At 38.3% G+C, this 15375-nt stretch overlaps 1 protein-coding gene across 1 annotated transcript in view; it reads left to right on the top strand.

The window, feature by feature from the left end:
* The window catches only part of LOC306852154 (receptor expression-enhancing protein 3), a 42415-nt gene that overhangs the window by 9987 nt on the left and 17053 nt on the right, over nucleotides 1–15375 (top strand). The window contains exon 2 of the mRNA XM_079388819.1: nucleotides 15045–15117. Coding sequence (XP_079244945.1) covers nucleotides 15045–15117 — 73 coding nt within the window. The remainder of the gene's footprint in view (nucleotides 1–15044; nucleotides 15118–15375) is intronic.

Here is a 15375-nt window from a genome sequence, read left to right as displayed (position 1 = left end):
AGCGCCATTTTTTTAATCTCAGATCTATCAAAACCTACAGCGCATCTTTTTTAAGTCTAGCGAAAATGCAAGTTAGGTATTTAAAAAAAATAAAATAAATAGAATTACCCTTTAAATATGGCTGAGGTGCAAACTTACAAAGAACATTAAAAGTAGTCTTCCAGACGGCTCAAAGCGGCTCTGATTGATGCTGCGTGCGTGTACACGAGAGATGGCGGTAAACGCGTATCGCAATCTGGATGCTTACAATTAACTCCTCAGCGGAAAAGTTGGGATCATTTGTTTGTACAATGGATGACATCAGTCTTATGTTCGGTTAAAGTGAAGCAAGACAAACGGTGTTACTTACGATCTTATCATGGTTTATGCTAAGATGTCCGGGGAGGTTTTTGGTGGACATTTCACATTGCTGGGTCAGTCTATATAGCTACGCATTCATTTTTATTTGTACAGCGCTTTTCACAATACATATCATTTCACTGCAGCTTTACAGAACATGCATGTTTATTACAATGCTAAATGAATGCTAGTAAGCTAATCACTTCATGACATTATTACTGATTTAATTTGTTTTATCATGTGTGCTTGTTTAGTCAAGTTTGTTGCTGTGGAACAGTGCTAGAAAGCATTTGAATGCTCTATCTGAGCCATCATGTGGTCACAAATAAACAAGATGAATGCAATTCAATGCTGATAAAAGTATAGCCTACATGCAGATTAATAAATGCACACACACACTACATACAGTATATATGTGGGTATGTATGTTTTTATGCACATTTACTGTAAACACACATACAGGTAAAAAGTGTGGCCACTATTAATGTTTTTGAAATAAGACTCCAATGCTCATCAAGCCTGCATTTAATTGATCAAAAATATAGACAACAGTAATATTTTGAAATATTACAATTTAAAATAATGGTTTTCCATTTTAATATGCTTTAAAATATAATTTATTTCTGTGATCAAATCTGAATTTTCAACATAATTACTTCAGTCTTCAGTGTCACATGATACTTCAGAAATCATTCTAATATGCTGATTTATTATCAGTGATGGAAAAAGTCGTGCTGCTTAATATTTCTTTATAAGATGATATAATTTTAGTATTCTTTGAATAAAAGCACAGCACTTATTTATAATAGAAATGTTTTGTAACAACATGCACTACCGTTCAAAAGTTTGGGCTCAGTATTTAATTTTTTTTTTTTTTGAGAATATGAATACATTTATTCAGCAATTTTTAAAATTGATTTAAAAAAGTGATAGTAAAGACAGTGTTAGGGAATATTTCTATAATTTTGAAAATCCCTGTCAGGATTCAATCAATCAATCAATCCTGTATAAAGTATCACAGGTTCTAGAAAAAATATTAAGCAGCACAATTGTTTCCAACACTGACAATAACCTAGTATCAAATCAGCACATTAGAATGATCTCTCAGAAGGATCATGTGACACTTAAGACTGGAGTAATGGCTGATCAAAATCCAGCTTTGCATCACAGAAATAAATATAAAGAATATTAAAACAAAAAAAAACATTAGATTAAAGTGTAATATTTGACAATATTACTGATTTTGTCTGTATTTTTGATCAAATAAATGGAGGCTTGATGAGCATAAGAGACTTCATTCAAAAACATAAAAAATAGTAATGTATCCAGACATTTGAGCAGTACTGCTTATAAAACAAAAGACAGAGACTGTTTCCAGCTTATTTATTAACATGTGATCAATCTCAAAAGCAGCAGGATGACCATGAGCAGCTTTGAGTACTACATTGCATTTCATCCTCAAGTTCTCAAACACATCTGGGTGTGCATATGGTAACATGTGGTAGGGGTGGGCGATATGGGAAAAATATCATATCACGATTTTTTTTAGAAATATCACGATTCACGATTTTAATCACGATTCTTTGTCATGTTAGTTTTACTATTTTGGTTTTACAAGTTGTCTGAGCATTACAGCCAAACTAGAAAGACAAAGATGCATGGCAGATATTTAGGCCAAAGTGGGCGAAGATAAAAAATCTTTGTCATTATTTTATCTTTCTTATTAAAAAATAAGAACAAAGATACACATTACAAATACACATGATATACAAATAAAACAAACAGTGCTTTATTTTCAGGTACAATAGGTGCATTTAGCAGGAGCATTCAATGAAATTGAATGAACAAATATAAAAATAAAACACTACATAGACTGATTCCTAAAGCAACTGTATTAAAGTTTTTCAGTCAAGAATAGGGAGTGATTTTTCTCCTTGCGTTTTGTTGTTTTGTTAACGTTAAATGAATAGTTACCGGAAAAATAAATATTCTGTTATCTGTCTGTCAATTCTGTCATAATGTTTTATTTTTATACCATCATTTACTCAAAAGTTGTTTTAAACCTGAATGAGTTTCTTTCTTCTGCTGAACATAAATGCTATTTTGAAGAAGGTGGAAAACCAAACAGTTGCTGGTCCTCAGTGACCTCCATAGGATTTTTCATTCCTACTATCAAAGTCAATGTAGACCAGCAACTGTTTGGTTACCCTCATTCTTCAAAATATCTTCTTTTGGGCTGAGCACAAGAAATTAATAGAGGTTTGGGACAACATGTGAGTAAATAACGCAGAAATTAAATTTTAGGGTGAACTATCCCTTTAATGACAGTCGACATCACGTTTAGTGTCCTGTCCCTTTAAGAGCTGCACGCATCTAATATACAGGCACGCATCCGTTTCTCTCTTAACTATTTACTTTCATTTTAGAGATAACCAACTGAGTCTGTATGTAAACCTTGTGTGTTTTGACAGTATTAGCGCAAAATATAACTTAGTTGAGTAATCAGGCGCTTAGACAGGCTTTTTAGTGCGCGTGCTTCAGGTGTACGTTATATGTGCTCAGAAAAAGCGCACGTCAGACCAGCGCGCGAATTAAACATTTAACCAGCAAGGCTTGTATGCAAATAATGTACTTTTGTGATCGCGAATAAGTGCAGTGTCCTGTCAGAGTAACTCTACTGCTATATGCCGTGTTGTACAGTACATAGAGAAGGAGGAGCCAGAACTGTATTTGACAATGTGCGCTGTAGCACGATACTACGATATTTCTTCAAAAGCAGATCGTGGAGACATTTTTATCGTCCACGATCAAAAATCGTCATATCGCACACCCCTAACATGTGGTTTGGCACTGTCCTGTCTCCCTGTAGCACTCACTGTCTTAGGTGTCTTACATTACAGATGATGGCTTTCCTAAAGACAAAAGTAGAAAAACAATTATTTTATTTAATGCACAATATTTACAAATAATAATATTATTGTTTAATACATCAGTACATATTGGAATTAGCATTAGACAAGCATAAGTGATGAAAAATGTTTACCGTTAGCTTTTGTAAATTACTGCAGTTTCACTATTCAACATTCAAGTTTAGAGAATACATTTTTATAACGTGTTACTCACTGCATTTATCTGCTGACAAGATAGCTAGACAACTAATGAGAAGTCATATTTAATTATAGCCCACATAACGCTTGCAATAAAACGAAAATTGTCGCAATGTAACATTTGCCTGCTAACCAATTATTTCTCTTATTAACAAAGCTTTGTACCTCACTTGTGTCATAATACTCACATTAAAATGTTTCAAATGGGTAACAATGTGTTTTGCTGTAGCAACGCCTGTGGTTTTGGAAGCGGATCACTGACCGCACGTCACAGCCCCACACACCGTACTTACGTTTGGGATCATTTTATTTTAAATCACGATAATGTCAATTGCAAACATGAAATGTTTTAAATGATGTTTTAAAATAAAATAACAGGTGCCATGAAAAAAGCCACATTCAGCAGTCTCCGTGACAGGATATGAAACGGCACACAAAGTATAATGATCCCGTGCGTAATTACGGTGCTCTCTCTTCATTTCATCAAATGATCATAATGACATCCTTTCATTTTACGATCCTGCTACTAGCCTATTATTTGTACTAAAAACCCTTTTCATTCGGGTGTGGAAGCTGGCGTTTTGAGTGGCATTTGCACATCCTGTCATGCACTGCCACTGCAATAGACGCATTTTGCAGTATTAAGGTTAACGATTAATTGAACGTTAATTTAAACGACGATCGATTATGGAAATGATCGAAAATTGATATCCCTAATTAAAAGCTTGTTGTATTACTGTATTAAAATCTGTGTATTATGAGAGTGAGAGTGACTGATCGAGTGTGATTTACTTTCATCTGATACAGCATTCATTCTTCAGCTCAATCTCATATTCACAATAAAACAAAGACAGTTTGACTGTCCACTGAGGATATATCTTTGTTGTACTATCCTTTCATCTGTTAAGCCCGGTACACACCAAGCCGATGGTCGGCCGTCGTGCAGTTTTTGTTCATCAGCCGACTAAGTTTTCTCAGTATGTTCCACGCCGTTGGCTGAAGTTGGTCCTCATTGGCTTTTTTTCGGCCGATTCGATATGATGAATCTGCGTCGGAGCTCGTCAGTAAGTCGGCCATTTGATGATTCTGATTGGCTGTTCAGCTGGCAAACCAGTGCATGAGAAAGGTGCAGAATGGACGTGCTACTTGGCTGTCGCTTGAGCCGATCCCGCAGTCTGCTTTCGTTGCTACTAGTTTGTCGGCATCGGCTTGATGTGTACTGGGCTTTAAGTGTGATTTCCAATGACAGCACTGCTCACTGCATTTGTTGGCTGCATCTTACAAGCTGTTGTTGAAAGTAAAAATAACTTCTGTAAATAGCGTTTCGGTCTCTTTCAATATAAAAGCCTTTCGGCTGACTCAAAAAAAAAAAAAAGTCTCGTCGCAATCTAATGGAGGAACAATGTAACTAAAATTGCCACCACGAACACACACAGTTTCCTAATACTAAATACAATGATTAAATATTGCTATTATTTATACAAAATATGATTTATTGAATAATATTTAATAAACATAAACAACAGCCATCATAAAAGTTGCTAGGCAATGCAGTCAAAAGTACAAAGGCAGCGCTCTGATATAGTGTGGAAGTTACATAAAATATAATGTGATGAGATTTTGCCCTCAGTCAAAGATTCAAGATTCAAGAGTTTTATTCGTCACATACACAATTATACAGAGTATAACCAGCAGTGAAATGTAGGTCAGGTCCGCTCCAAGGACAGTGCAATTATAAAGTATACAAATATTAAGAGAAGAAAAGTAGAAAAAAATAAAATAAAATAAAAAGAATAAAATAAAAAGATAGATAAAAAATATAAATATAAATGTGCAGGTCAGTATGTTGTTGACTTAAATAGTACTAAGAGGAATGTGCAAAATAATGTGCAAAAAAGTTGTACAGGGTATATAATAGCAGCAATATGAGGTAGAGAAAAATTATGAATAGCTTATTGATATGGTGATATTTACATGGAGTCAAGTGATGTTATGACACAGAGTTAGAGTTTAGGAGCCTGATGGCCTGGGGGAAGAAGCTCCTCCTAAGTCTCTCAGTTTTTGCCATCAGGCTACGGAAGCGCTTACCAGAAGGAAGCAAAGTGAATAGCTGGTTACCAGGGTGATTTGAGTCCTTGATTATTTTGACAGCTCTATTTTTGCAGCGTTTGAGGTAGATGTCCTGCAGAGAGGGGAGAGCAGACCCTGAGATGCGCTCAGCTAAGCGCACAACTCTCTGTAGTGCTTTGCAGTCCTGATTGGAGCTGTTTCCATACCACACTGAGATGCACTGAGTCAATACACTTTCTATGGTCCCTGAATAGAAAGTTTTCAGGATTGCTGGTGAGACCCTGAATTTCCTCAGCTGTCGCAGATGGTACAGTCTTTGCCTGGCTTTCTTTACCTGAGTTTGGATGTGTGTAGTCCAAGTCAGGTTCTCGGAGATGTTTACACCGAGGTACTTGAAGCTACTCACCCTCTCCACAGGGGTCCCACTGATCATAAGAGGAGTGTAGGGCTGCTGCTGTCTCTTCCTGAAGTCCATGATCAGCTCTTTAGTTTTGCTCACATTCAGAGAGAGACAGTTGTCCTGGCACCATGATGTGAGTCTCTCTACCTCGTCCAAGTATGCGGTCTCATCGTTGTTGGAGATGAGGCCCAGAACCACAGTATCATCAGCGAATTTGACAATAGATGTGGAGCTGTGAGAGGACACGCAGTCATGCGTGTAGAGAGAGTAGAGCAGGGGACTCAGGACACAGCCCTGTGGGGCTCCTATGTTCAGAGTGATGGAGTTTGAGGTGAACTGGCCAACTTTCACCACTTGAGGTCTGCCGGTGAGGAAGTCTTGAATCCAGTCACAGAGTGAGGAGTTTAGGCCGAGGTCTGTGAGTTTAGATGCCAGTTTGATGGGGACTATAGTGTTGAAAGCTGAGCTATAGTCAATGAATAGCAGCCTTACATAATTTCCATTGTTGCTATCCAAGTGTGTGAGGGAAGAGTGGAGAACGTGAGAAATGGCATCGTCCGTGGATCTGTTTGGGCGATAGGCAAACTGAAGAGGGTCCAGAGTATCAGGGATGGAGGAGCAAATGTGGCTCTTTACAAGTCTCTCAAAAACCTTCATGACTATAGATGTGAGGGCAACTGGGCGATAGTCATTCAGGCAAGAGGGTTTATTGTTCTTTGGCACAGGGATAATGATGGATTTTTTTAATGAGGTGGGAACCACGGCGGTAGCAAGGGACTCATTAAAGATAGAAGTGAACAAACCAGCGAGCTGATCGGCGCAGGACCTCAGAACACGGCCGGTTATCCCATCAGGTCCGGCTGTTTTCCTGACGTTCACTCTCTTTAGCGCCCTCCGAACCTCATCCTCCGACACGGTGATTACAGGATCATCGCTGCTCTGCCTGCTGCTTCCAGACGCGCTGGTCGGCAGAAACGCGCCACCGCCGTTGCCATCGAAGCGGCCGTAGAAGATGTTTAACTCGTCGGCCAGCAACGGATCTGCTCTCACCTCCGCGGAGGATTTGTTTCCGAAGTCACAGATGGTCCTCAGTCCCTGCCACATCCGTCGAGAGTCGTTGAGCTGGAAATGAGACTCAATTCTCTCTCTGTATCTGTGTTTGGCGGCTCTTACTGCGCGTCGGAGAGCATAGCACGATGCTTTGTACTCGCTCGTATTCCCAGACAGAAGAGCCTCATTGTAAGCGGCGGTGCGTGTGTTAACCGCGGCACGGATTGTTCTGTCCACCCACGGTTTCTGATTGGAGAATGTCCTTATCGTTATTGTTTCTGTAGCTTGCTCGGTTAGCGTGTTTACGAAGCTTAATGCTACATCCGTGAACTCGCTGACGTCAGAAGAACTCGCCCGGAACATGTCCCAGTCGACGTCATCAAGCGCCGCCTGCAGCATAGTCTCTGAGTGGGAGGACCAGCGCGTCACTACTCTCTGCACCGGAGGTTCCTGAACGAGCCTTTGTTTGTATCTCGGTGTTAGAAAGATGGCGGCATGGTCCGATTTGCCAAAAGCCGGTAGTGAGCGGGCTTTGTAGGCATCCTTTAACTGAGTGTAGCAATGATCCAGTGTGTTTGGTCCTCTAGTTGGACAGGATACATGTTGGTAAAAGTTCGGCATGACCTGCTTGAGGTTGGCTTTGTTAAAGTCCCCCGCGATGATGAAGGCAGCGTCAGGATGTTTGTTAATGTGGCCGCTGAGCACATCGTGAAGTTTAGACAAAGCCAAGCCGGTGTCCACCTGTGGTGGAATGTACACAGCAGTAACAATGATCGATGAAAACTCCCGGGGCAGATAAAATGGGCGGCAGATAATGGAAAGATGTTCCAGATGATTTGCTCTGGAACAAATCATTATTAATGAGATTAACGAGACCAAACACTTCCCATGAGACTTACCCAAAACAAATTATATCTCATATTTAACCACTATAGAGACATCAGAGCCAGCAGCAAATTCCAGAAGATCTGGCCGAGGTAAGGCTGCTCTTGGTGGGTTCACGAGCGCTGAATGGCAGCTGACGCCCTGGAGCTCACATCTCCGAAAATGTTGAAGCAATAGCACAATTTTCAAATAGACTTTATCTTTAACAAACTGCATATTTGAAGTCTAAACAAGTACAATCTTGCCTTAAAAAACTCTTAAAACAACATTCTGTGATGTTTTTGGGTGTCCGCCAGGATACCACAAGCGGAGTGATCCAAATGGTGAAATGGTAGTTGGGAGTTCTGTTATCACTCTAATATTACACTTTCATCAGCCAGTCAGATTCAAGGACCAGAAAGAACTGTTGTATAATAAGGTTATGACACCAAAAATTAGATATTTCACAATTCTCTATTCTAATTTTGATACCACAATAACTAATAGCCCAATATACATTTCAAACAAGTTTTTTTTTATAAGTTTTAAAACAGTTTATAAGTTTTGTTTTTGTTTTTTTCATATATTTTAGTTTTTGCTCCATCAGTGAAAATGGTTACAAACGAATCCAAAGATGAATCAGTTGTTGTTAAATATCATCCTTCTTGAAACGTCCTTGTCCAGTCAAAATTAGTGGACAGAACATGACAAGTTTTGTTCCATTACAGTATGCAAACTGTGGAGGCTACATCTTTTGAATTTTCTTTTCAAAATTAGTTTAAATACAAAACCGTTTAAAGGCACATTGTCAGGCTTTTTTACATTTAGTCCTGAGAGCTGAACCATATGTGATTTTGAAGGCTCTCAGCATCTGGCTCCAAGTAATAGCCGATCCATAGCATCATCAGAGTGAGCACTGCCTTTCCGTTTCTTAAGAGGGAACTCAAAGTTGACCTAAATCTGAGTGTCAAGGCCCATCTGATGTTTTATTTTTTCAGCTGCACACCCTGACAGCGATACCCCGCTTCACAAAAATACTTTTAACCACTTAAAAAGACCACTTGGTGCAGGTCCCGTTTCCTTCAGGGGCCCACTGGAGGAAGACCAACTCCTTGTTGTTAAAATAATGAAAGACTGATGTGCGGCACATTTATTTGTGTTTCATAAGGTCATGCAGGTTCTGTTGTGGGAGGAGAGGCCACAGGCAGAAGACAGTGAGGAGAATCAAAGCCTTCCAGCAAACTGATTGCTAAACCAACAAGTTGAGCAGAGTTTATGGCTTTATTGCACACTGTTAGGCCTGGGCGGTCTAACAGTATATACCCTGCAATGATAGACACCTCTTAACCGGTAGAGCGGGATGTGTCCCAAACAAATGAAGAAGGGGAAGAACCTGTTATTAAAGGGGTGTTTGTTAGGCACAACACAACGCAGAGTTTAGTTTATGGTTGCCAAGCAATAGTTTGGCACATTAATAATGATTAATTTTATGTGCGGTGCAGGTTTGTATATATAAGCTATTTTACATCAACTTTAATATTTTTATAATATTGCTTTTTTTTATCTCAAGTGATATATATTGTCAGGCATTTTTCTTTTCGTTTGCAACCAGGTTTTTCAAATAAAATGAAAAAGATCAAATTAAAATAATCAAGCGAATTGCTGACCTTAAAAGTAAAATAGACATTGTCATATTATATATGAAATAAGTCTGACAAAACACTCTGATCAGCTTTTTCCATACTGGTAAAGAGATGTTTTTGAGAGATGATTCTTTTGTTCCCTCCTGCATATTTAATTATTCATGACACCAGACATGTTTCTGTAGTCTGTTCTGAGAAATATATTGGGGTTGCATGTAAACTGAATGACAAATGAGTCAGCAGTAACTTACATGACTGATATCTAAAGATGTGCAGAGCTGTTGGCATGTTGGCGATAACACCAAACTACATGTTTTGCTTGGTTGAGAGTAATAGTGACTGTATAGACTATATTTTATTCTGTTAAAGAACAGCTATTTCATTTATAAAGCCATATATTTAATGTATAATAACTCCTCAGAGGTCCTTAGGCACTCAGACTAATGGCATGCCCTAACCAGGGTTATTATAATTTAGAAAATTTCACCAGTTTAAATGTTTTTTTTTTTTTTTTTTTTTTTTTTTTTTTTTTTTTAATGAGCAATTTGAATCTAGTTTTAGTAATAGTTGTTTGATAATTTTTTCATGCATTCTTTTTTTGTGATAGTAAGTTATTTTGTTTCGATAGCACTTTCATTATTAGTTGTATCCCTCGTTACTTGCATCACCAGTTGTTCTGCCAGTAATGAAATATGAAAATGCTACAAGTGAACTATGTGCTTTAAATAACCAAAAAGCCTGTAGTTTCCAGAAATTAACAGTAAAAGTATGGTAGACCAATTTTAAGTTGCACATTAGCTTTATAGCCAGCTTTTTGCCTTTTTTGTGTTTTTATTTTAATGTATTTTTTTACAATGTAGTTGTTTTTGTCACTCAGACAGATGCTGGTTCAGTGATTGGGTGTTTTTTTTTGACAGAATACACTGATAGTTTAAATTCAGACTTAGAAGAGACATTGAAGTGAAATTTATCATCAAAGGAAAAGTTTTGTCCCAATTATTCAGTCTCTTGGTTTCTGTGTCAACCACAGTGATATTTCAAAGGTTGAAAATCCCACTCAACTGTTCTGATTGGCTGATTGTGTGACATCACATGGCTTTTTCTCTTTCAGTGTAGACAGATAAATGGCTTGCCGCTAGAAGCATGCTGCTTGTTTGGAAAGCAGAGAATCGCTGTCTGTTTATTTGTGGTTTCTTCATGTCCACAGGCTACAACTGAATTGTGGGAAAACCGTATTCTCCGATGTCTACAGGAGCCAACTGCAGCTCCTTGTAAATTAATGAGCAGCATTGTAGGTGAAGTTCCTCATTTGATGCTGATTAAAACAATCGTCCAATGAAAGAAAAATACTAGTTATTAGGTACACAGAGTCACATGAATGCGAGTAACAGATCTGTAAATTACAGTGCTCAAGGGAGAGCGGCGGGGGGAAGGGTTTAGGGATGTGTGGAGCCAAGCACCATTGTTACAGCCTGGTGCCTCTGCTGTTTCTATGGCAACAGGAAAATAAACTGCTGCCAAGGTGGATCTTTGGATGAAGACCATGCAACAGGGAGAACTTTGTGAACGTGTACTCTGCACATCCGCTGCACAAATTTATGTTTCTTTAGTATTAAAGGCTTATGAGCATCCTTTTTCTATTGGCTGTTGCAGCTAATTATTATTAGATAATCAATTAACCTGTCTTTTTTTTTAATAAGAATAATTGAATAGATTTTTTTTAATAAAATATAAAATAAGTGTGATACTATTAAAAAAAATAAAAAATAATTGGTTGCACTTCATTTTAATGTGTCCTTGTTACAGTTTAATTATACATTTTAGTACGGAGTAATATTTGTTAACTACATATGCTAATTATATGGCTAGGGTTAGGATTACACCATGTCCTAACTACACACAATCTTTTCCATGTTAATCAGAGTTTTTGTCCTAACTAGCCACGATGGCAACACGCAAAATTTCTAATTTAGAAACGGTTTCTATTTCCGCGGCTGGAACAACAACATACAAGCTATATAACAGTTGATAATCTCAGGTGATTATGTACGTTATTCAAATTAAACGTGTCTATATGAGTTTAAATATAATTTTGTGTGATCTTATAGCCATACCTCAGATCTTGAAAATAAATTAAAGCAAAGATGAATGCGACTTGAATGCGCAGACCGATCGCTGTATGACATCAAAGCACCACGAGAGCTACAGAGAGCAGATGGCTCCGCATGCTTTTGAATCGTTCTTGCAGTACTTTGATGCTAAACGCCGATCGGTCTGCGCAGTGCTGCTTCAAATCGAACACACCTCATCTCACAGCCGGTCCGTTTTGACGGCACACTTACGCTCACATCCGCATGTAAACATGTTGTCGGCGTGGAAGTTCTTAATTGTGAGTTAAGCTGACGCAAAGTTCGCAATTTGTAATACAGTATTGACTGTTTTTGCTCAAGTTCGCTTACGAAGTTTCAATCGAAGCCACAGCAGAACTGTTTTGTGATTCCGAGCAACACAGCGGTGTTTCGTTCCTGAATGAATCCACGTTTTTGAACGAATCAAGTGAGTCAATGATTCAGTAACCCATTCATAAAGACCGTAGTCACTTGCCTCCTTTTTGAATGAATCAGCTGTTTGAATGAATGACTCACGACTCACTCATTAAAACAGTCATTTACCACCATCTACTGGTGGTTTAGTTTCGTATTTAAAAGTATTGCATTGTAAAATTATTTATGCATTTGAAATTTTGTGGTTTAAATGCATTTATGGCACCTCAGCTTCATTAAAAGTGCAATGCCACTTCAGATGCAGCTTCTGTTTCCTAGTTTGTTGATCGTATGCATACTCTAATGTGAACATTAAAATTAGCAAAAATAAATTACTCCACTGCTCACAAAGAGAAGTATGAACACTGATGACGAGAGTTGCACTGTCCAAAACGTTTGTGGTATAAATGTGTATTCGTTACTTGAAGCATATGTTGTCTTTTTCCATTATTTTGTTGTTAGAAGTGTGCACCACAACGCTTCATTTACATGTTTAATTCATAAAAATTTTAATTTGAGAATGATTAAAAAGAGTGATGCCGAGTTCTTCATGTGCAAGCACCACTAAAGAAAATGACTGTTTTATGTTGTGTCATCTCGCCCTTTATAGATGTTCCCTGGCTAGGAAAATAACATACGCCTTTCCACACAGATGGTCATAGTTAAAGAAATAGAAGGAAATCACAAACTTGTTACTGTCATAATAGACTTTGTTTCTCCAAAACTGCACCAGAGCCGAGTTTTCAGGCTGATATTGGACTGGGCTTAATTTCTGGGTCACACACTGCCTATAGTTGGCAGCGGAAATGGTACAAACTGTCCCCAAATTTAGCTGCACTGCTGAGTCAAGAAGCCTGCCTGTCTGCAAAGACACAGTGCCTCTAAATCATCCCATTGCAGAGGTAACGTTTCAACCCGAGACAGTTCACCAAAAAGCTACTTTGAATGACTCTTTTAGCCCTCGGGGAAATGCCACTTTCAAGGCATAACCTTAGTATGCAAGTGAAACACTGGTTTCAGAAAGCAGCATTATCATCTGGGAAACATCAAGCATGGTTCCTGTCTGCGAAACCTCAGAAAAGTCTGTGTGGCATGTCGAAGCGAATGCTTTTTGTCTGTTATCACATGCTGTCTGGGCCACAGGCAGTTTTGGGCCAAAATTCTGTGTTGCTCTGCTTTTATAGAGTTTATCCCCCTGAACTTATTTGTGTGGGTCCAGACGGGAATAAAATTTTTGCGAATAGCTCCTCTGATTGTGCACGAATTGCTCGGTGACAATGGAAGTCTTGCACAAGGAGGGGGTTCACTATCATCAGTAGGTTTTAGTATCTTCTGCTAGTTCCCCAACAAATTTAGTCAAGCAGAATGTAATAAATGGGGCTTGTGTGAGGGTGACAGGCTGCAGATGATGCCCATCTGCCAGTTTATTGGCTAGTCTCAGGTCAGTCGCTCATAGGATTAAATGGACTAACTTGATGATTTACTGATGTACTGAAATTAACATATCAGTGTGACCCTAATGTCCACTTTCATCTCATGTTTACATTATATCCAATAAAATAGAATTTTCCAAACTGGATAGTTTCCCAAAGTTAGGTCATTGCTCAGAGTTTCTGTATACAGAACTAATAAAAGGATAGTTCACCCAAAAATTACAATTCCGTTGTTTACTCACCCTCCAAACCTTTGAGTTTTTTTCTTCTGTTGAACACAAAAGAAGATATTTTGAAGAATGTAAGTAACCAAGCAGACGGTAGCCAGTGACTTCCATAGTAATTGTTTTATTTTATTTTTTTGCATACTATGTAATTCAGTGGCTACTGTCAGCTGTTTGGTTACCACCATGCTCCAAAATATCATTTTTACTCAACAGAAGAAAGAAACTAAAAAGATTTGGAGTAGGGCTGCACAATATTTTGCATGCGATAGTCATGCGCATCTCGTCAGTAAAAATGGTTCTGTGATTAGCGGTAAATCTCCATCACCTGATTTCAGATGGAGCAGCATTTAATACACAGAGCTGTAGATCGCTGTCAAGCTACGCAATATCACGTTCAAAATCGAATGCGATTCATCTGTGATTATGAGCGCGGTTTTACCGTCTTTACTGAAGAGATGCGCATTCAATATATCGTGGAGCCCTAATTTGGAGCAAATTTTAAGGTGGTTAGAAAAAAAAGACCATTTTCATTTTTGGGAGAACTATGTTCAGTTTAAAGATGGAATACGCTACATGAGTTTTAAAATCTGAAAAGATTTCATAAACTTGCCAACGTTTAACATCGTTACATAGTAAAACTGGGCACCATACACTAAAAGACTGATCTGATCACACACTGCCAGACTTTCAAGTCATTACAAACACAACAAACTCATGGAGAAGCATGTGCCATGTTGCTAAGAGATGCATGACAAATGAAAATATGTGTTCTGAAATCAGCTCAGAATATTAAATAGTTCTGATATCCGTCGACTGGATGAAATCAAAGTCTGAAGTTAGAAAATCATAGTCTGTGCCCATTAATACACTACACGATTTTCTGGGAAATCTTGTCAATTCCCATTACCCAAAATCTGTAGACTGCCACAAACCTTCAGCAGTTGTGTATTCCAGATTTTTGTTGATGTGTCAAGGAGATGCTTCATGAATTTGTTTAAAAAAAATTAAATTTATATTGTCCTAAATGTTGTGTAGCAAAAAGAGCTAGTGTTAGTTTTCTAACAGCCCTGCTCTATGGACTGCAGTCCACGTGGATTTAATCTCTATTAGGGCATGTTTTACATTAGGTGTCTCCTGCATTTTTGTCCCTTCAGTGTTCTTTATTTTTTCTTTCGGAACGGAAGAAAAGGAAATCGTTGTTTACCTTGTAAGCTCAATCAGACAGAGGAAGTGAGTGGCTTTTAATAGAGCTAGACACACAGATGGGAGTATCCAAGCCCATTAATCGTCCTGGTTTTGAAGAATATCTAGAGATTTACAGTTGATTTCCCTTTATTTATTTATTTTCCCTTCTTTTTCTTTGCACAGGCTGGCTTTTGGAAACCTGTACCCAGCGTACTACTCCTACAAAGCAGTGAAAACCAAAAACGTCAAAGAATATGTAAGTATGAAAGCAGTGTCCATTCACATACATTTTTTATTTGGTTGTTTGTCCATTTAGCAGGCTTTTGATTTTCCAAACCAACTTGCAGTTTGATTGCTGCAGGCTCAGTCTGCTCTGAAATAACCTGAAGTTTAATGTCCCGCTCAAGGGATCAGTAGTGTTCATTAATCAACACTTCTACAACTTTTGGGTTACTTGCCCAGATTTTTAACTGCTAAGTCACACCACTCCCTGAAATGCGATGTGAACAGCCTA

The sequence above is a fragment of the Barbus barbus genome (assembly GCF_936440315.1).
Source record: "Barbus barbus genome assembly, chromosome: 32".
Classification (NCBI taxonomy): domain Eukaryota; kingdom Metazoa; phylum Chordata; class Actinopteri; order Cypriniformes; family Cyprinidae; genus Barbus; species Barbus barbus.
This window is presented reverse-complemented; position numbering and strand designations above follow the sequence as displayed.